The sequence below is a fragment of the Saccoglossus kowalevskii genome, chromosome 21 (assembly GCF_978046115.1).
Source record: "Saccoglossus kowalevskii chromosome 21, keSacKowa6.1, whole genome shotgun sequence".
NCBI lineage: Eukaryota > Metazoa > Hemichordata > Enteropneusta > Harrimaniidae > Saccoglossus > Saccoglossus kowalevskii.
The window spans coordinates 29,085,068-29,106,518 of NC_140661.1; the positions used below are offsets into that span (position 1 = coordinate 29,085,068).

Genomic DNA, 21,451 nt, shown 5'->3' on the forward strand with positions numbered 1-21,451 from the left:
TTTCACAGTTGTTAAAACTGTAGTCGGTGAACGAGAAACAATTGCTTGGTAAGAAGCAGTTTGGTTTACAGTTCTAGATTCTTGCGTAGCTCAACTAAGAATATCTGAACTGCAGTGGCGGATCCAGAGGGGGGGGCAAGGGGGCCATGGCCCCCTCCAAACGCATGAAAATGCATCTGGATTACGCATAGCATCGTCCGAATCGTACGGTCCCGTGTATTCGACCTATAGGCCTGGACCCCCCCCCCCATACATTTTGCTGGATCCGCCCCTGCTAAACTGCACCGATAATCTTCCGTAGAGACAATATCGTAGTGCTGTAAACTTGACGTTTTTGTGTTTTATGATTGGTTGTGGTGGAATGCCGGCTTTCGTCAGGGTAATAATGAGTCCAACTGGTCTTTCGGTATATCTCCCATCCACTGAATAATATCATCAGCCATTATCGAAGCGCTGACTATAATCTCAAATTACGCGCTTCGTTTGTGAACAGAAAGTAGTTTCAGGAAATAGACGCGTTTGCCAAATATGGTAAAAGGTGCCCGGGCGTGATATTGAGAATTGGAGTTTTTATAACAGAATAAGGATATTTCTAGGTACAAAATGACGTAGTTGTGAAATTAATCCAATTTTTGGTGCAATAATTTTGCAAATTTTATCAATGGGATGTGAGCTTTCCATATTCTGGTCAATAGAGACGTTAAGGTAATTGACGACATATACGCCCTCTATCGATGACCCGTTAATATCCAGTCTTTCATTTTTCGGAACATAGGGCTTTCGAAACATAGGGATTTCGGAACATAGGGATTTCGGGGATTTCGGAACATGGGGATTTCGGATATTAGGGTATTGCACGGCTCCTGCATCACGATTCCCATAGCGTTACGAGGCCGTGCAATGCGAGGTATATGATAATATTCCGCATTACATTTACTAATTTGTCTCTAAATTTTGGTTGTTGCTATTCTGACAGATAATACATGTGAAGGCTTTGGTTTATTTCAATGGACACCTGAAAACCTAAACAAAGTGAAGCTTGCATATGTTGCATCTGATACAGAGGATGCTCAGTCAGTATTTGATGTTGAAGTTCGTCTATGCGACTGTCAAAATGGTGGCACTTGTGATTTTACTAGCTATACCAACGGATCAGATGTCGTAAATGATGGTTTTAAAGTACGGTATCACATAATATATTATTAATAAGTAATTAAACAGGAATATTCAATAATCCATTATATTTTCATTTATGATTTATGTAGAATAGTTTTATCTACTTCGTCATTGCAACAGGTTGTTCCCTGCATATGTGACTACGGCTGGACAGGAGATTTTTGTGAGGAAGATTTTAACGCATGTGCAGATGATCCTTGTTATCCAGACGTGTTATGTTTTGACCAAGAAGCGCCATATGACAGGAACGATACTGTAGATTTTGCATGTGGTAGTTGTCCAGTAGGTCTGACAGGAGATGGTATCAAGTGTTACGGTAAATACAGTGTTTACATGGGGTAGTTGTACACTGGGTCTAACAGGAGATGGTATCAAGTGTTAAGGTAAATATAGGGTTTACATGTGGTAGTTGTACACTGGGTCTAACAGGAGATGGTATCAAGTGTTAAGGTAAATATAGGAATTACATGTGGTAGTTGTACACTGGGTCTAACAGGAGATGGTATCAAGTGTTAAGGTAAATACAGGGTTTACATGTGGTAGTTGTACACTGGGTCTAACAGGAGATGGTATCAAGTGTTAAGGTAAATATAGGGTTTACATGTGGTAGTTGTACACTGGGTCTAACAGGAGATGGTATCAAGTGTTAAGGTAAATACAGGGTTTACATGTGGTAGTTATACACTGGGTCTATTAGGAGATGGTATCAAGTGTTAAGGTAAATACAGGGTTTACATGAGTAGTTGTACACTGGGTCTAACAGGAGATGGTATCAAGTGTTAAGGTAAATACAAGGTTTACATGAGTAGTTGTACACTGGGTCTAACAGGAGATGGTATCAAGTGTTAAGGTAAATACAGTGTTTATATAGGGTAGTTGTACACTGGGTGTAACAGGAGATGGTATCAAGTGTTAGGGTAAATACAGGGTTTACATGGGGTAGTTGTACACTGGGTCTAACAGGAGATGGTATCAAGTGTCAAGGTAAATACAGGGTTTACATGTGGTAGTTATACACATTAATTAATTTATTACTCTCAGATCACTGCCAAATAACTTTTCATCTTCAAACAAATGCAATTTACACAAATAATATTTCGAAAATAACACACTCCCACAGTGATAAATTAGTACATGAAACTGACACTTACATTTGGAATAGCGAGTCAAATTTGATATTCAACCTAACGCTACAAAGCAGAGATATTACAAATTTAATTAATAACTTTAACATTAAACATTTTGACAATACACAACAATCAATTGATGAGGCAAATACTATGCTTTCAAGTATTTACATTGAAGCAGCTGGCAGATGTCTGAAAAAACATATCAGGAGAAAACCAAAAAAAAATAAATGTAAACCAAAATGGTTCAACAAGGACCTATATAATCTAAAGAAAGAAATTTTGGGTATCTGCAGTAAATTTAGTGCAAACCCATACAACATTAAACTGAGAGAAAAATGCTACAGTCTGAAGAGGGAATACAAGCGGCTAATAAAAAAGAAAAAGAGAGATTTTAAAAATGATATATTGAACAAGCTCGAAAGTTTTAGTGAATCAAACCCCAGTGAGTACTGGAATTTATTAAGAGAGCTAAAAGACACCAAAATAAATAATGACTCTGATAATGTTGACAGTCAAACCTGGTTTGAACATTTTAGGAAACTGAGTAAAGAAACAAGTAATACAATGAGCGAAAACTCATTGCAGCTACAACTAAAAAATCATGAATCACTCTCTCTACCTAAAGCCAACTTAGACAAGTACATCTCACAATTAGAAATCCAAAATGCTATAACTAAACTCAAAAATAAAAAAGCTCCAGGCGCAGATAAAATTACCAATGAAATGATCAAGGCCAGCAGGAACCCACTAATAAAACCACTACAAAAACTATTCAATTTAATCCTGCAGAGTGGATACATCCCTAATCGCTGGAATTTAGGTATGATCACTCCTATTTTCAAAAAAGGAGACAAAACAAATCCAAACAATTACAGAGGCATCACACTTCTTAATAGTGTCAGTAAACTTTTCACCTCCATTCTTAAGCAACGGCTTTTGAAACATCTAAAGGAAAACAACACAATTATCAGAGAACAAATAGGATTCATGCCAAACTGTAGCACCAAAGACCATTTATTTGTCCTCAAACAACTAACCACAAAATACCTGAGCAACAAAAAGACTTTGTTTGCTTGTTTCATTGACTTCCAGAAAGCCTTTGATTCCATCTGGCATCTAGGTCTCTTCTGGAAACTTATCCAAAGTGGTATTACAGGTAAATTCTACAACATCATAAAATCCATTTATCTGAACTCAACAGGATGTGTTAAACTTAAACAGTGTGTAACAGACAGCTTCACAATTAATAGAGGAATTAGACAAGGGGATGGACTCAGCCCACTCCTTTTCAATATCTATGTAAATGACATTAAAACATCATTAGACTTGGCTCATAATGACCCACCAAGTCTCCTAAACACAAGTCTCCCATGTCTGCTATATGCAGACGACCTTGTAGTATTATCCCAATCACATACTGGCTTACAAAATGCCATAAATTCTCTTGAAACTTACTGCCAGAAATGGAAACTCAATATTAATATCTCTAAGTCAAAAATCATCATGTTTAGTAGGTCAAAAAAATCACAGGACAAACTAAAATTCTATGTTGATGGAAAGGAACTTGAAAATACAAAAACCTACACATACCTCGGCATTAAACTACACAAATCAGGTAAATTCATCGGAGCACAAGAAGACCTCAGAGCTAGAGCAATGAAGGCATGTTTCAAAATGAAACAAATGCTATTCTCAGAAAAACTAACTCCAATCAAAACATACTTAAAAATGTTCGATGCAATTGTAAAACCAATTATGCTTTACTGCAGTGAAATTTGGACGAGCGAGAACATCAATAAATCGCATCTAATGGCAAATCTGTCAACACCAATGGAAAAAGTACAAATACATTTCTGCAAATACCTTCTAAAAGTAAATAGCAAAGCAAGTAATTTGGCAAGCCTACTAGAGTTGGGAAGATATCCTCTCCTAGCATCAAGCTTAAAATATATGATCAAATATTGGATCAAAATTAATAATTCTAACCCAAATTCGCTAGTACATGAAGCTTACAATCTTGGGATACATCTTGATAAAAAAGGAAAAGACAACTGGGTAACAGACATAAAACAAATTTTAGAAAATTTAAATATGGGTAATATTTGGGAAAACCATAAATCTCTTGATGAAAAACAAATCACTGAAACAGTAACGCGCAAACTAGAACAATCCTTTGAAATACATAGTACAGAAACATTACACGATGACAATAAAGGTAAAAACCATAAAAACAAGTTACGAACCTATAGGAAAATTAAAACAGAATTTGCATATGAAAAATATCTCACCACAATCAAAAATCCAAATCATAGAGCAGCTATGACAAAACTCAGAATAAGTGCTCATACCCTTCAAATCGAAAGGGGCAGATATAATAACATTTTAGCGGAGGACCGAATTTGCCCAGTTTGTGACAAACAGGAAATTGAAAACGAAAAACATTTTCTTCTCAATTGTGATTTATACAAGAAGGAACGAGAAATCATGATCAAGAATATTAAATACAATATAAGCAACTTGGGGACGGATGACGAAAAACTTACAAATATACTAAAAATTAAAAATGACAAAACAATCATTGAACTAGGAAAATTCATCCACACTTGTTTCAAATTACGACAAGAAAAAATCTTAAAATGCCAGTTGCCTCAACCAACCGCCAAATAATTTAATTTTATTTTTTATTTTCTATTGTCTTTGAATGACTTGTGTTATTTTTTATCTTTTTTGTATTACTTTATTGTATTTTCAACTAAGATCCCACTCCGGGATACGGTTTCAATAAAGATTATTATTATTATTATTATTACACTGGGTCTAACAGGAGATGTTATCAAGTGTTAAGGTAAATACAGGGTTTACATGGGGTAGTTGTACACTGGGTCTATTAGGAGATGGTATCCAGTGTTAAGGTAAATACAGTGTTTACATGGGGTAGTTGTACACTGGGTCTAAGAGGAGATGGTATCAAGTGTTAAGGTAAATACAGGGTTTACATGGGGTAGTTGTATACTGGGTCTAACAGGAGATGGTATCAAGTGTTACGGTAAGTACAGGGTTTACATGGGGAAGTTGTACACTGGGTCTAACAGGAGATGGTATCAATTGTTAAGGTAAATACAGGGTTTACATGGGGTAGTTGTACACTATGTCTAACAGGAGATGGTATCAAGTGTGAAGGTAAATACAGGGTTTACATGGGTAGTTGTACACTGGGTCTAACAGGAGATGGTATCAAGTGTTAAGATAAATACAGGGTTTACATGTGGTAGTTGTACACTGGGTCTATCAGGGGATGGTATCAAGTGTTAAGGTAAATACAGGGTTTACATGTGGTAGTAGTACAGTGGGTCTAACAGGAGATGATATCCAGTGTTAAGGTAAATATAGGGTTTACATGGGGTAGTTGTACACTGGGTCTAACAGGAGATGGTATCAAGTGTTAAGGTAAATACAGGGTTTACATGGGGTAGTTGTACACTGGGTCTAACAGGAGATGGTATCAAGTGTTAGGGTAAATACAGGGTTTACATGTGGTAGTTGTACACTGGGTCTCTCAGGAGATGGTATCAAGTGTTACGGTAAATACAGGGTTTACATGAGTAGTTGTACACTGGGTCTAACAGGAGATGGTATCAAGTGTTAAGGTAAATACAGGGTTTACATGTGGTAGTTGTACACTGGGTCTAACAGGAGATGGTATCAAGTGTTAAGGTAAATATAGGGTTTACATGTGGTAGTTGTACACTGGGTCTAACAGGAGATGGTATCAAGTGTTAAGGTAAATACAGGGTTTACATGTGGTAGTTATACACTGGGTCTATCAGGAGATGGTATCAAGTGTTAAGGTAAATACAAGGTTTACATGAGTAGTTGTACACTGGGTCTAACAGGAGATGGTATCAAGTGTTAAGGTAAATACAGTGTTTACATAGGGTAGTTGTACACTGGGTCTAACAGGAGATGGTATCAAGTGTTAGGGTAAATACAGGGTTTACATGGGGTAGTTGTACACTGGGTCTAACAGGAGATGGTATCAAGTGTCAAGGTAAATACAGGATTTACATGTGGTAGTTATACACTGGGTCTATTAGGAGATGGTATCAAGTGTTAAGGTAAATACAAGGTTTACATGAGTAGTTGTACACTGGGTCTAACAGGAGATGGTATCAAGTGTTAAGGTAAATACAAGGTTTACATGAGTAGTTGTACACTGGGTCTAACAGGAGATGGTATCAAGTGTTAAGGTAAATACAGTGTTTATATAGGGTAGTTGTACACTGGGTGTAACAGGAGATGGTATCAAGTGTTAGGGTAAATACAGGGTTTACATGGGGTAGTTGTACACTGGGTCTAACAGGAGATGGTATCAAGTGTCAAGGTAAATACAGGGTTTACATGTGGTAGTTATACACTGGGTCTAACAGGAGATGTTATCAAGTGTTAAGGTAAATACAGGGTTTACATGGGGTAGTTGTACACTGGGTCTATTAGGAGATGGTATCCAGTGTTAAGGTAAATACAGTGTTTACATGGGGTAGTTGTACACTGGGTCTAAGAGAAGATGGTATCAAGTGTTAAGGTAAATACAGGGTTTACATGGGGTAGTTGTATACTGGGTCTAACAGGAGATGGTATCAAGTGTTACGGTAAGTACAGGGTTTACATGGGGAAGTTGTACACTGGGTCTAACAGGAGATGGTATCAATTGTTAAGGTAAATACAGGGTTTACATGGGGTAGTTGTACACTATGTCTAACAGGAGATGGTATCAAGTGTGAAGGTAAATACAGGGTTTACATGGGTAGTTGTACACTGGGTCTAACAGGAGATGGTATCAAGTGTTAAGATAAATACAGGGTTTACATGTGGTAGTTGTACATTGGGTCTCTCAGGAGATGGTATCAAGTGTTAAGGTAAATACAGGGTTCACATGGGGTAGTTGTACACTGGGTCTATCAGGGGATGGTATCAAGTGTTAAGGTAAATACAGGGTTTACATGTGGTAGTAGTACACTGGGTCTAACAGGAGATGATATCCAGTGTTAAGGTAAATATAGGGTTTACATGGGGTAGTTGTACACTGGGTCTAACAGGAGATGGTATCAAGTGTTAAGGTAAATACAGGGTTTACATGGGGTAGTTGTACACTGGGTCTAACAGGAGATGGTATCAAGTGTTAGGGTAAATACAGGGTTTACATGTGGTAGTTGTACACTGGGTCTCTCAGGAGATGGTATCAAGTGTTACGGTAAATACAGGGTTTACATGAGTAGTTGTACACTGGGTCTAACAGGAGATGGTATCAAGTGTTAAGGTAAATACAGGGTTTACATGTGGTAGTTGTACACTGGGTCTAACAGGAGATGGTATCAAGTGTTAAGGTAAATATAGGGTTTACATGTGGTAGTTGTACACTGGGTCTAACAGGGGATGGTATCAAGTGTTAAGGTAAATACAGGGTTTACATGTGGTAGTTATACACTGGGTCTATCAGGAGATGGTATCAAGTGTTAAGGTAAATACAAGGTTTACATGAGTAGTTGTACACTGGGTCTAACAGGAGATGGTATCAAGTGTGAAGGTAAATACAGGGATTACATGGGTAGTTGTACACTGGGTCTAACAGGAGATGGTATCAAGTGTTAAGGTAAATACAGGGTTTACATGGGGTAGTTGTACACTATGTCTAACAGGAGATGGTACCAAGTGTGAAGGTAAATACAGGGTTTACATGGGTAGTTGTACACTGGGTCTAACAGGAGATGGTATCAAGTGTTAAGATAAATACAGGGTTTACATGTGATAGTTGTACATTGGGTCTCTCAGGAGATGGTATCAAGTGTTAAGGTAAATACAGGGTTCACATGGGGTAGTTGTACACTGGGTCTATCAGGGGATGGTATCAAGTGTTAAGGTAAATACAGGGTTTACATGTGGTAGTAGTACACTGGGTCTAACAGGAGATGATATCCAGTGTTAAGGTAAATATAGGGTTTACATGAGGTAGTTGTACACTGGGTCTAACAGGAGATGGTATCAAGTGTTAAGGTAAATACAGGGTATACATGTGGTAGTTGTACACTGGGTCTAACAGGAGATGGTATCAAGTGTTAAGGTAAATATAGGGTTTACATGTGGTAGTTGTACACTGGGTCTAACAGGAGATGGTATCAAGTGTTACGGTAAATACAGGGTTTACATGAGTAGTTGTACACTGGGTCTAACAAGAGATGGTATCAAGTGTTAAGGTAAATACAGGGTATACATGTGGTAGTTGTACACTGGGTCTAACAGGAGATGGTATCAAGTGTTAAGGTAAATATAAAGTTTACATGTGGTAGTTGTACACTGGGTCTAACAGGAGATGGTATCAAGTGTTAAGGTAAATACAGGGTTTACATGTGGTAGTTATACACTGGGTCTATCAGGAGATGGTATCAAGTGTTAAGGTAAATACAAGGTTTACATGAGTAGTTGTACACTGGGTCTAACAGGAGATGGTATCAAGTGTTAAGGTAAATACAGTGTTTACATAGGGTAGTTGTACACTGGGTCTAACAGGAGATGGTATCAAGTGTTAGGGTAAATACAGGGTTTACATGGGGTAGTTGTACACTGGGTCTAACAGGAGATGGTATCAAGTGTCAAGGTAAATACAGGGTTTACATGTGGTAGTTATACACTGGGTCTAACAGGAGATGTTATCAAGTGTTAAGGTAAATACAGGGTTTACATGGGGTAGTTGTACACTGGGTCTATTAGGAGATGGTATCCAGTGTTAAGGTAAATACAGTGTTTACATGGGGTAGTTGTACACTGGGTCTAAGAGGAGATGGTATCAAGTGTTAAGGTAAATACATGGTTTACATGGGGTAGTTGTATACTGGGTCTAACAGGAGATGGTGTCAAGTGTTACGGTAAGTACAGGGTTTACATGGGGAAGTTGTACACTGGGTCTAACAGGAGATGGTATCAATTGTTAAGGTAAATACAGGGTTTACATGGGGTAGTTGTACACTATGTCTAACAGGAGATGGTATCAAGTGTGAAGGTAAATACAGGGTTTACATGTGGTAGTAGTACACTGGGTCTAACAGGAGATGATATCCAGTGTTAAGGTAAATATAGGGTTTACATGGGGTAGTTGTACACTGGGTCTAACAGGAGATGGTATCAAGTGTTAAGGTAAATACAGGGTTTACATGGGGTAGTTGTACACTGGGTCTAACAGGAGATGGTATCAAGTGTTAGGGTAAATACAGGGTTTACATGTGGTAGTTGTACACTGGGTCTCTCAGGAGATGGTATCAAGTGTTACGGTAAATACAGGGTTTACATGAGTAGTTGTACACTGGGTCTAACAGGAGATGGTATCAAGTGTTAAGGTAAATACAGGGTTTACATGTGGTAGTTGTACACTGGGTCTAACAGGAGATGGTATCAAGTGTTAAGGTAAATACAGGGTTTACATGTGGTAGTTGTACACTGGGTCTAACAGGAGATGGTATCAAGTGTTAAGGTAAATACAGGGTTTACCATGTGGTAGTTATACACTGGGTCTATCAGGAGATGGTATCAAGTGTTAAGGTAAATACAAGGTTTACATGAGTAGTTGTACACTGGGTCTAACAAGAGATGGTATCAAGTGTTAAGGTAAATACAGTGTTTACATAGGGTAGTTGTACACTGGGTCTAACAGGAGATGGTATCAAGTGTTAGGGTAAATACAGGGTTTACATGGGGTAGTTGTACACTGGGTCTAACAGGAGATGGTATCAAGTGTCAAGGTAAATACAGGGTTTACATGTGGTAGTTATACACTGGGTCTAACAGGAGATGTTATCAAGTGTTAAGGTAAATACAGGGTTTACATGGGGTAGTTGTACACTGGGTCTATTAGGAGATGGTATCCAGTGTTAAGGTAAATACAGTGTTTACATGGGGTAGTTGTACACTGGGTCTAAGAGGAGATGGTATCAAGTGTTAAGGTAAATACAGGGTTTACATGGGGTAGTTGTATACTGGGTCTAACAGGAGATGGTATCAAGTGTTACGGTAAGTACAGGGTTTACATGGGGTAGTTGTACACTGGGTCTAACAAGAGATGGTATCAATTGTTAAGGTAAATACAGGGTTTACATGGGGTAGTTGTACACTATGTCTAACAGGAGATGGTATCAAGTGTGAAGGTAAATACAGGGTTTACATGGGTAGGTGTACACTGGGTCTAACAGGAGATGCTATCAAGTGTTAAGGTAAATACAGGGTTTACATGGGGTAGTTGTACACTGTGTCTAACAGGAGATGGTACCAAGTGTGAAGGTAAATACAGGGTTTACATGGGTAGTTGTACACTGGGTCTAACAGGAGATGGTATCAAGTGTTAAGATAAATACAGGGTTTACATGTGATAGTTGTACATTGGGTCTCTCAGGAGATGGTATCAAGTGTTAAGGTAAATACAGGGTTCACATGGGGTAGTTGTACACTGGGTCTATCAGGGGATGGTATCAAGTGTTAAGGTAAATACAGGGTTTACATGTGGTAGTAGTACACTGGGTCTAACAGGAGATGATATCCAGTGTTAAGGTAAATATAGGGTTTACATGGGGTAGTTGTACACTGGGTCTAACAAGAGATGGTATCAAGTGTTAAGGTAAATACAGGGTATACATGTGGTAGTTGTACACTGGGTCTAACAGGAGATGGTATCAAGTTTTAAGGTAAATATAGGGTTTACATGTGGTAGTTGTACACTGGGTCTAACAGGAGATGGTATCAAGTGTTACGGTAAATACAGGGTTTACATGAGTAGTTGTACACTGGGTCTAACAGGAGATGGTATCAAGTGTTAAGGTAAATACAGGGTATACATGTGGTAGTTGTACACTGGGTCTAACAGGAGATGGTATCAAGTGTTAAGGTAAATATAGGGTTTACATGTGGTAGTTGTACACTGGGTCTAACAGGAGATGGTATCAAGTGTTAAGGTAAATACAGGGTTTACATGTGGTAGTTATACACTGGGTCTATCAGGAGATGGTATCAAGTGTTAAGGTAAATACAAGGTTTACATGAGTAGTTGTACACTGGGTCTAACAGGAGATGGTATCAAGTGTTAAGGTAAATACAGTGTTTACATAGGGTAGTTGTACACTGGGTCTAACAGGAGATGGTATCAAGTGTTAGGGAAAATACAGGGTTTACATGGGGTAGTTGTACACTGGGTCTAACAGGAGATGGTATCAAGTGTCAAGGTAAATACAGGGTTTACATGTGGTAGTTATACACTGGGTCTAACAGGAGATGTTATCAAGTGTTAAGGTAAATACAGGGTTTACATGGGGTAGTTGTACACTGGGTCTATTAGGAGATGGTATCCAGTGTTAAGGTAAATACAGTGTTTACATGGGGTAGTAGTACACTGGGTCTAACAGGAGATGATATCCAGTGTTAAGGTAAATATAGGGTTTACATGGGGTAGTTGTACACTGGGTCTAACAGGAGATGGTATCAAGTGTTAAGGTAAATACAGGGTTTACATGGGGTAGTTGTATACTGGGTCTAACAGGAGATGGTATCAAGTGTTACGGTAAGTACAGGGTTTACATGGGGAAGTTGTACACTGGGTCTAACAGGAGATGGTATCAATTGTTAAGGTAAATACAGGGTTTACATGGGGTAGTTGTACACTATGTCTAACAGGAGATGGTATCAAGTGTGAAGGTAAATACAGGGTTTACATGGGTAGTTGTACACTGGGTCTAACAGGAGATGGTATCAAGTGTTAAGATAAATACAGGGTTTACATGTGGTAGTTGTACATTGGGTCTCTCAGGAGATGGTATCAAGTGTTAAGGTAAATACAGGGTTCACATGGGGTAGTTGTACACTGGGTCTATCAGGGGATGGTATCAAGTGTTAAGGTAAATACAGGGTTTACATGTGGTAGTAGTACACTGGGTCTAACAGGAGATGATATCCAGTGTTAAGGTAAATATAGGGTTTACATGGGGTAGTTGTACACTGGGTCTAACAGGAGATGGTATCAAGTGTTAAGGTAAATACAGGGTTTACATGGGGTAGTTGTACACTGGGTCTAACAGGAGATGGTATCAAGTGTTAGGGTAAATACATGGTTTACATGTGGTAGTTGTACACTGGGTCTCTCAGGAGATGGTATCAAGTGTTACGGTAAATACAGGGTTTACATGAGTTGTTGTACACTGGGTCTAACAGGAGATGGTATCAAGTGTAGAGGTAAATACAGGGTTTACATGGGTAGTTGTACACTGGGTCTAACAGGAGATGGTATCAAGTGTTAAGGTAAATACATTGTTTATATGGGGTAGTTGTACACTGGGTCTAACAGGAGATGGTATCAAGTGTTACGGTAAGTAAAGGGTTTACATGGGTAGTTGTACACTGGGTCTAACAGGAGATGGTATCAAGTGTCAAGGTAAATACAGGGTTTACATGTGGTAGTTGTACACTGGGTCTAACAGGAGATGGTATCAAGTGTTACGGTAAATACAGTGTTTACATGGGGTAGTTGTACACTGGGTCTAACAGGAGATGGTATCAAGTGTTAAGGTAAATACAGGCTTTACATGTGGTAGTTGTACACTGGGTCTAACAGGAGATGGTATCAAGCGTTACGGTAAATACAGGGTTTACATGTCGTAGTTGTACACTGGGTCTAACAGGAGATGGGATCAAGTGTTAAGGTAAATAGAGTGTTTACATGGGGTAGTTGTACACTGGGTCTAACAGGAGATGGTATCAAGTGTTAAGGTAAATACAGGGTTTACATGTGGTAGTTGTACACTGGGTCTAACAGGAGATGGTATCAAGTGTTACGGTAAATACAGGGTTTACATGTGGTAGTTGTACACTGGGTCTAACAGGAGATGGTATCAAGTGTTACAGTAAATACAGGGTTTACATGGGTAGTTGTACACTGGATCTAACAGGAAATGGTATCAAGTGTTAAGGTAAATACAGTGTTTACATGGGGTAGTTGTACACTGGGTCTATCAGGAGATGGTATCAAGTGTTAAGGTAAATACAAGGTTTACATGGGGTAGTTGTACACTGGGTCTATCAGGAGATGGTATCAAGTGTTACGGTAAATACAGGGTTTACATGTGGTAGTTGTACACTGGGTCTAACAGGAGATGGTATTAAGTGTTAAGGTAAATACAGTGTTTACATGGGTAGTTGTACACTGGGTCTAACAGGAGATGGTATCAAGTGTTAAGGTAAATGCAGGGTTTACATGGGGTAGTTGTACACTGGGTCTAACAGGAGATGGTATCAAGTGTTAAGGTAAATATAGGGTTTACAAGTGGTAGTTGTACACTGGGTCTAACAGGAGATGGTATCAAGTGTTACGGTAAATACAGGGTTTACAAGTGGTAGTTGTACACTGGGTCTAACAGGAGATGGTATCAAGTGTTAAGGTAAATATAGGGTTTACAAGTGGTAGTTGTACACTGGGTCTAACAGGAGATGGTATCAGCTGTCGAGGTAAATGCGGGGTTACATATTTGTGATTTGAAACAGGCCTTGAAATGGTGTTGGTGCCATCCTGAGTACGTGTATCATAGCATTTAGCACTATTAGTTTTGCGCTTGCCATGTCCAACAAATAATTATATATTTTGATTTAAGTTGAATTGTGTTGAATAAAAACGATCACAGCATTTACACGTTTTGTTACTTCAAATAGATGTGGATGAGTGTGTCGAGGGATCACCATGTAACCACACTTGCACTAACACACTTGAAAGTTACCAATGTAGCTGTTATGAAGGATACGAACTCCAGCCTGATGGTAAAACATGTATAGGTTAGTATATCTATATACATTTACAAATAACGTGACATTTACTTAGATGTGAGAATGCAGTTGACAGTTTTAATGTGATGGTTACGGTATACGTTTTGCACACAAAGCAATAACAAATACAGTCATTGTTTTTGAATATCTACTTATACTGGCCATAACACAATAATACGTCACCAAACCGGTATGATATGTTGCAGTGACAATAATTTATCTGAGCGATCCTCGTATCTATATCTCGTAAACATGTCGGTAGTCCACCAGGCACGTTGCCTCAGAGATTACGTCACACTTAGCAACACTGACTAATGGTTGTTGCATATGCTAGTCGTGCGTCCCTTCATGGAAAACGAATTCAAAATTTTGTTGTTTACTGGACCACTAAACTAAACTATTTACCCCTCCACAATACTCACTCATACTTTAAGGAATAAATACGACAATACACCGTGATTCAATAAACTATAGTCACAATCCAAAAGAAAACAAAAATTACAATACTTAAATATTATTCAAAAACAGTCTGCATGTAAATGTACCAAATTGTAATTCATCGTGAAAATTGTTAGGATATCAACATATTGAAGCAAGTTGATTGATGTAAATTAGTTAATTAGCAAACATTCCGAAATTAGATAATTATTATGCACACTTTCTAATTAACATATGCAATATAATTATAATTAGTGTTAGACATTCAACTACAGATTACTCTGTTTCGCCCCGTCAGACGTGTGCCAGAAAACCAGGCGTAATGATTTCCAATTTGTCCTTCCCAATGGGGTAAATCCGTCTCTTATATATGCGATAATGTTGCACCATATCCCAATCAGATTAAACACTGTGTTTCAGGTTGGTCAGGGCCAAACCAATAATAATCTAAATAGGGGGTTCCCAATCAACAAAATGATACTAATTATCAATACTCAAGCATATAGGAAATCGTCATGGTTACACACAAGTACCATAATGAGTTATATGTTTTGTATATTCAGCGTTCAATAATGTATTAGTTTAATATATTCAAGTTATTTATTTTATTTACAGATGTCAACGAATGCAATCAAGGTATACACAAATGTCATACAGATGCGATGTGTACTAACACTCAAGGAAGTTATAATTGCACTTGTAAAACAGGATTTTCAGGAAATGGATATAACTGTACAGGTACGATATTCGTACATGGAATCGATTGATATATTTGTAGTCTAAAACATTCTGAATACAGCTTTTAATCAAAATAACATTAACATTATTCCAAGTTAGCATTTCTAATTATATTCTATTCACTTATAGATGATGACGAGTGTTTGGTTATACCGCCACCATGTGACACGAATGCTGAGTGTGAAAATACTCATGGTTCCTACAAATGTACCTGCAACTCTGGTTTTGAAGGCAGTGGTGCTACTTGCACAGGTGTGTTACTCTCGGGGCAACATTCCCCTCGTTGTTATACATAATTATAAATTTCAATGGTAGTTGAATCAAACTAGCCAATCAACGAGCATGGAGTTCCAATTTTATTTAATCTTCCAATAGAACTCTCTCGTTTAAATTGTGAAATTTATAAAAAAGTATAAAGATGAAATGAATAATTGTTATCACGTCCAAGACATACTTTTAGAATAATGCTATCAGTATTCTGAAAAAGTGTGACGTCATCCATGGCGAGAAATACCCATATTGCGGGCGTATTCCTCCAAGCGGGTGAGAAGGATACTTCAATACAGGTATTCACGACTCTAATGTGACGTCACACACGTGAGGCATAGCAGGGGACTATATACATACACAGTTCTGATAAGAATTGAAATTATTGAACACTTCAGTGAACTCCAAAACTCAGTAAAGTTGAATGTTTTATAGGCTTGAACATTTAAACCATTGACGCTGAAATACTGCGTCATTCGGCAATTGTGTGCAATGCATAGTATCGATGCAGTAGAATCTAAACGTAGACATTGTTATCTATCACTCTGTTGAGTGTATTTATATTATCTAAATGTTGACACTGTTATCTACCACTCAGTTGAGTGTATTTATATTATCTAAACGTTGACACTGCTATCTATCACTCAGTTGAGTGTATTTATATTATCTAGACGTTGGCACTGTTATCTATCACTCAGTTGAGTGTATTTATATTATATAAACGTTGGCACTGTTATCTATAACTCAGTTGAGTGTATTTATATGATTAATCTCACAATTATCTTTACACGTACACAGATATCGACGAATGCAATCGTTTTATGCATGACTGTGATTCATATCTGGAGTATTGTATTAACGTTCCCGGTACTTATCAATGCCAATGTGTCGATGGATACGAAGAGACTGACGGTGATTGTACAGATGTTGACGAGTGTCTTGACGCTAATGATAACACATGTGATGTCCAAGCCGAGTGCTTAAATACAGAGGGAAGTTACATATGTCAATGTCACATCGGTTATGTTGGGGATGGTCACTCCTGTACAGGTAAGAATAGTTCATAGAAACCATGCAATCGATCAAATGTAAACATTTTACTATTGGTTATGAATTTTCTGGAGATTGTTTTTTATTAGTCCCCGTTCGGACGAAGTCCGAAAACGGGGACTTATAATTCGGTCTCCGTCCGTCCGTGTGTCCGTGCGTCCGTCCGGAGTCATATCCTAAAATCCCTTGGACCGATTCCGTTCATTCTTTGCATGTGCCTAGTACCTTATGTGGAACATATGCACATGCAGTGGTTTTGCGATTCGATTCAAAATGGCCGACTGGCAGCCATCTTGTTATTTGAAAATGTTGTATTTTGGACATGCTTTGTCAGTTGTCATTCAAACTTGGTACATAGATTATACATGTTAGGATCCGGGGTTAGGATACATGTCCATAACGATTTATTTCGCAATTGGATCAAGGATGGTCGACTGGCAGGCATCTTGTTTTTGTTTTTTTATGCGGTATCTGACTTTTTGGCCTTACTACTATATTTCCACAATTTATGTACCATTTTCATTCGTATTTGGTACATACATCATACATATCAGTGTGTTTCATAATCAGATCAAAGATGGCTGAATAACGGCTGTTTTTTTTATTTTGGCCATATTACTATGACACGAAACACGTGTTTTGATGTAAATAAACAATCTCTTGTATACGCCACTTAATATATGTTGTATACGCCACATGTTGTATACTATGTCAATAAAATTATTAAAAGTAAATGATTTAAAAGACTTGATTTGATATTAAAAAATATAAACCATTCTTTTAAATGAAACAAATATTATCTCATTATCAAAACTAAAAGCAATTGATGAGAAATTAAAAGAAGAGTTTACAACTGAGTGGAAAAATGAAATAAATAATGACAATAGAAAAAAATCTAATTCTAAAAATAAACTAAGAACCTACACACTTTTTAAAACTAAAATTGAACAAGAAAACTACTTAACAATTATGAAAAACAATGAACTTCGCAAATCCTTTACAAAATTTAGACTTGGCAACCACTGTCTGAAAATTGAAACAGGCCGGCATACAGGATTGGATTTTAAAGACAGAGTCTGCAATATGTGCGACAATGACCATGTTGAAGATGAACAACATTTTGTCATAAATTGTCCTCATTACAATGAAATAAGATTAAAACTTTACATTGTAGCTAATAAACGTATACCAAATTTTGACAAATTTAGTAATGAAAATAAATTCATATCATTACTAAGTAACGAGAAAATGTCTATTCCTTTAGCGCAATATTTAAAAAACTGTTTTAATACAAGACAGCAGCACCTACATAAACTAAGCCAGTAATTCATTCCTTGTATTCAAATTATTATCTTTTTTTTAATGCTTTTTTGTTCCCTTACCTTTTATGCAGTTATTTTTCTTTTACTAATATTTGATTTGTAACCCTTTTCATCCCCTCCGGGGGATGTTTTGTGTTAATAAATAAATAAAACTTGGAACTCAAGTTTCAAGGACACGCTCGCTACAACCCCTCCGCTTTAATATGACGAGCACAAAGAGAACTTAACGGGGACTGTGTCATTTTCAATGACTTGTCTATTTTATAAATACAGACACAGACGAGTGTGCTACTGGAGAAGATAGTTGTCACTCGAACGCACAATGCATCAATACCCAAGGATCTTACACATGCCACTGTAACGATGGATTCAACGGAACCGGAATTGAATGTACAGGTATGTAATCTGAAAAAGAACACAATTTTGAATGGTTTTGTACTCGCAAGAAATGTCGAGATGCTGTATTGAATTGTAATTTGCATAATTGTGTTTTCAGACGTCGACGAATGTGCTGACAATATCCATAACTGTCATTTGAATGCTTACTGTACAAATACACAAGGTTCATATGTATGCACATGTCAAAGTGGTTTTACAGGAAATGGTGTCACGTGTTCTGGTGAGTATGATGTGGTAATGTACCACAGATTTATTGCACCATCGCGCGTGTCACAGTCTCTTTTATTCTTTTGGAGCCATGAACCGTTAGCCGTATTCTGTGTGTGGTCAAAGATATCTAAAAACTTCTGAAATTTGGCATTGGTTTGCTTGGGTGAATATCATATTGAAAATACGTCAAAATACATATTTTTGCCTTATAATTTAATGAGTATTTTTAATGGTAATAAGAGTGTAATTATCTATGGTTTTGAATTTTCTGGTTAATTCACATTTTTCAAAAATATTTCTTGTGACCTCTGCTCAAGACAATTATCTCCATTGCTGAATTTTAAATTATAAAGAAAAGCATCGTGTAATTATTCTTTCTAACCAAAAATATTTTTTTTTTCATATTTGTTTTTACTTTAAGGATTGACTAAACTGTTGTTAATACCATATATTTTCCATTAGACGCATATTTAATTGATTGTCTGTTCCCCCATCTTCCAATTTTATTGTTCCAATAGACATCAACGAGTGCTCGTTTCGTGAAATACCTGAGTGTAACAAGGAATTGGGTAAATGTATAAATACAGTTGGTGGCTACGAATGTCAATGCAAAACAGGGTACGAAGGAGATGGAATCAACTGCACAGGTAAAGACATTAATATGCAAATACTATAAGTAACTCAAATGACTTGTATGATACATTTTTATACTTACAAGGACAATGAGGATAGACATACTTATAGTGACTTGTTTATATTCGTTCATGGTCATCACTGCGCCAAATAATTCAAAATTGTAAATTGTCCTATGTAGTATTTAAAGCAATATCTCAGTACAAGTTTATAACCTATTTATAAAAAGAATTGTAAATACCAATCATCATTGTTCATTCGAACTTTAGCTGCGCTGTCATCGTAGAAGACAGAGCAGGGCTGTTTATTTAATGGTTGTCCGTCGTCTGTCGTCCGTTGTCCGTTGTCCACGAACAATTGCATTTTCGACCTCTACTTGAAAACTACCAGCTCAATTGCTTTGATATTTGGTATTTGGGTACCATGGGTCAAATTGTCAAATGTGTTCAGATTGTGACATTTTTGTCAATCTTCTATTTTTGGCGAAAATGTTATTTCTGAATTCTTGCTTAAATATTTGATTATTTTTGTGAACAATTTGTATGATTGTTTGAAGTTAAGTTCTCAATAGCCACAGCCAAACCATTATTTTGTGGGTCAACTGCATTCTATCATATGAGTGTGCATTGCCCAACTCGGCTATCACTATGTTCTTGTAGTACAGCGGTACTATTTCGATCGTCAGGTCGTGTATTATTATAGTGATTGGTACAAGAGCTCAACATTATTTACACCCATAATGCGCACACATGCTTCATGTAACGTTCCAACCTTTCAATATCTAACTAATTCATTAATAACTAAAGCTGTAGAGCAGCTTTGACGGGTCCAAGTTTGATGGATGATATTCTTTAATATGTAGCGATTCTCTCTGCGTATATGTCTAGTTTATGCAAAGATTCTTTGGTCATACATGGACGTATACATACAAAATATCAAGGTGGTCAGTGCACTCATGAAAAACAAATACCCAAATGCACACAATTGTTCTCATTGATGGCGCCCAAACAGTGTAACCGATCCGAATCTTTTTACGCAGTCTGCTAATTTGACTGTTATTTTTGATATCTACTGCACATGATTTGTTATATATGCTATAAAAAATTCAGATCGCCTTGAGTGCCAGAAAGTGGTCAAATATCCACTTACGGCTATGGCTGCCAAACTAGTGGAACAATAAATTGTGAAAGGTTGATTCTGTGCAGCGGTTTCTCAAACTCGCAAATTTACGGTAGACAAAGAAGATAAGAAAGTGGAGTTGAACGATGGTAATAGGACATCTAAAAATCAGAACAATAATAATGGGACTTGGTAGTTTGGGTCGCAAAAGAAGAAAAAAACTATAACAAAAACAAACGGACTTTATTCATAATTGGAATTAATCAGCCTCACAATCGGTAGGCCCGAGTTCAAATTTTACCACGAACACAATAGGTAGGACAAACCCACCTGCTGAGATGGAGGAACGTTGGGTAATCTCTGGCATTTTGTTCGATTGGCATTTGGCTGACGTTAGGATAACGCAATAAACTGTTATTATGGTCATGCAGTCCCAAGCTAGAATATCGTCTCTGTGGCAAAAAACCACTACATGCCGGCACAATTACAACTTGCACATCAACTTGTAATCCATCAAATATTTATTTTATCTAAAAATGTACATTTGTAATTTACAAAAGAAAATCAATTAAAGAACCAGAAATAGACTTGGGCTAATCTAGTCTGATTAAAACTGACGACCGGTAAAAAAAAATAGATAACGAGTATACCAAAGATATTTTAATGTGTCATTAAAGGGATTGGCACATTGCTATCGTTGCTAAGGTAGGGCAAATCTAAGACAACCATTGTAACCATGGTTCCTATACATACTTGCAAAGACTGTATAGCTTATATGTATATAGTCTAGTTAAAGTGTCGAGCGTGTATCTGTAATCAAAAGAGTAATTTGGCTTTTATGTACTTGCTGAGAACATCGTAGTCTACTGAAACATGGTAATACTGTCACTGTGAAACTGCAATGTACCATAGTAACATAAATTAGCAAATGGGCGGTAATCACGTTGTTGTCATAACATTACAATTTACATACATACCACACTAATGTTCTTTATTATTTTCAGATATAAACGAATGTCTTAATGATACAATAAATGGGTGTCAACATAACTGTACAAATAGGATGGGAGGTTACACGTGTTCGTGTCATAATGGTTACAGTCTGGACGTAAATGGACTGACATG

General features: G+C 37.3%; 1 protein-coding gene and 1 long non-coding RNA gene across 2 annotated transcripts in view; both read left to right on the forward strand.

Moving 5' to 3' along the window:
• The window catches only part of LOC144362424 (uncharacterized), a 40,840-nt gene that overhangs the window by 14,867 nt on the left and 4,522 nt on the right, over window positions 1-21,451 (forward strand). Inside the window, exons 23-31 of the mRNA XM_085495119.1 lie at window positions 977-1,179; window positions 1,297-1,492; window positions 2,485-3,462; window positions 14,040-14,159; window positions 15,204-15,326; window positions 15,456-15,578; window positions 16,392-16,643; window positions 18,239-18,361; window positions 18,462-18,584. Coding sequence (XP_085351245.1) covers window positions 977-1,179; window positions 1,297-1,492; window positions 2,485-3,462; window positions 14,040-14,159; window positions 15,204-15,326; window positions 15,456-15,578; window positions 16,392-16,643; window positions 18,239-18,361; window positions 18,462-18,584 — 2,241 coding nt within the window. The remainder of the gene's footprint in view (window positions 1-976; window positions 1,180-1,296; window positions 1,493-2,484; window positions 3,463-14,039; window positions 14,160-15,203; window positions 15,327-15,455; window positions 15,579-16,391; window positions 16,644-18,238; window positions 18,362-18,461; window positions 18,585-21,451) is intronic.
• On the forward strand, window positions 19,144-21,361 carry LOC146729843 (uncharacterized). Its single transcript, XR_014928025.1, has 2 exons — window positions 19,144-19,221; window positions 21,331-21,361. It is a non-coding gene; the product is annotated as an uncharacterized LOC146729843 (long non-coding RNA).